General features: G+C 65.0%; 1 protein-coding gene across 4 annotated transcripts in view; it reads left to right on the top strand.

Moving 5' to 3' along the window:
- MXRA7 (matrix-remodelling associated 7) overlaps positions 1–735 on the top strand; it is a 32,859-nt gene that overhangs the window by 25,526 nt on the left and 6,598 nt on the right. For 2 of the 4 annotated variants that reach the window (XM_015559240.1, XM_015559241.1), the window contains exon 3: positions 422–501. The exons of the other annotated variants lie outside the window; for them this stretch is intronic. In XM_015559240.1, coding sequence (XP_015414726.1) covers positions 422–455 — 34 coding nt within the window. In that variant the 3' untranslated portion in view covers positions 456–501. The remainder of the gene's footprint in view (positions 1–421; positions 502–735) is intronic. 4 annotated transcript variants of the gene reach the window in all.

Raw genomic sequence — 735 nt, 5'->3', positions numbered from 1 at the left:
ACACACACACACACACACACACACCCAGCCTCCCTGCCAGGGCCTTTCCTGTCCAGCCCGCCCTGCAGGAGGCTGAGGAGAGACAGGCTGACCCTGAGCCCAGCGTCCCCACGTGCTCGGGTAGCCTGTGGCCCGGAGTCCTTTGTCTGGCAGGAGTCTAACCGGCACCCCGCGGGGCTTGGGCCATCACCCCGCTCCCGGCACCCAGAGAGGCCGAGGGCACTCACCGTTCATTACTCTCACCAGCCACCCACGTCCATCCAAGTCAGAGCCACTCCGCCCGGGGCACCCCACTTCCCCTCCGGGCGGCCCCTGGCGGGGAGGAGCCCCTCCAGGGGGAAGGTGGCCTGGGAGCCTCCACCCTCCCTGCAAGGACGAGGACGCGGCCTCTGGTGACCCATGTGCTGGCTTTATATTTCAGGATTGAGCTGACCTCTGACCTCACTTCCCTGTAGCAAGTTCCTTAGGTCCTGAGCCACAATATTCTTGCAAATCCTTTTGGTAAGGAGACTGACTGCTTAGACTAGGGGTGCTCCCCTCACCCTGTTAATGTGTCCCCCAAACGACCTAGGGGTCTAACCCCTCCTCCGCCTTCATCGCCAGGGAACGTGTGCTAGGCACCAGGCCTCCCTCTGCTCTCAGTTCTCCTCTGGCGAACGGGCCTCCTGGCCCAGCCGGTGGGGGGCAGGCGCCCTCTGGTGGGGGCCGCAGGGGCGGCTGGGCAGAGGGGCTCAC

The sequence above is a fragment of the Myotis davidii genome, unplaced genomic scaffold (genome assembly GCF_000327345.1).
Source record: "Myotis davidii unplaced genomic scaffold, ASM32734v1 scaffold274, whole genome shotgun sequence".
Lineage (NCBI taxonomy): Eukaryota > Metazoa > Chordata > Mammalia > Chiroptera > Vespertilionidae > Myotis > Myotis davidii.
Note: the sequence above shows the minus strand (reverse complement) of the source record. Positions and strands in the feature narration are given on the sequence as shown.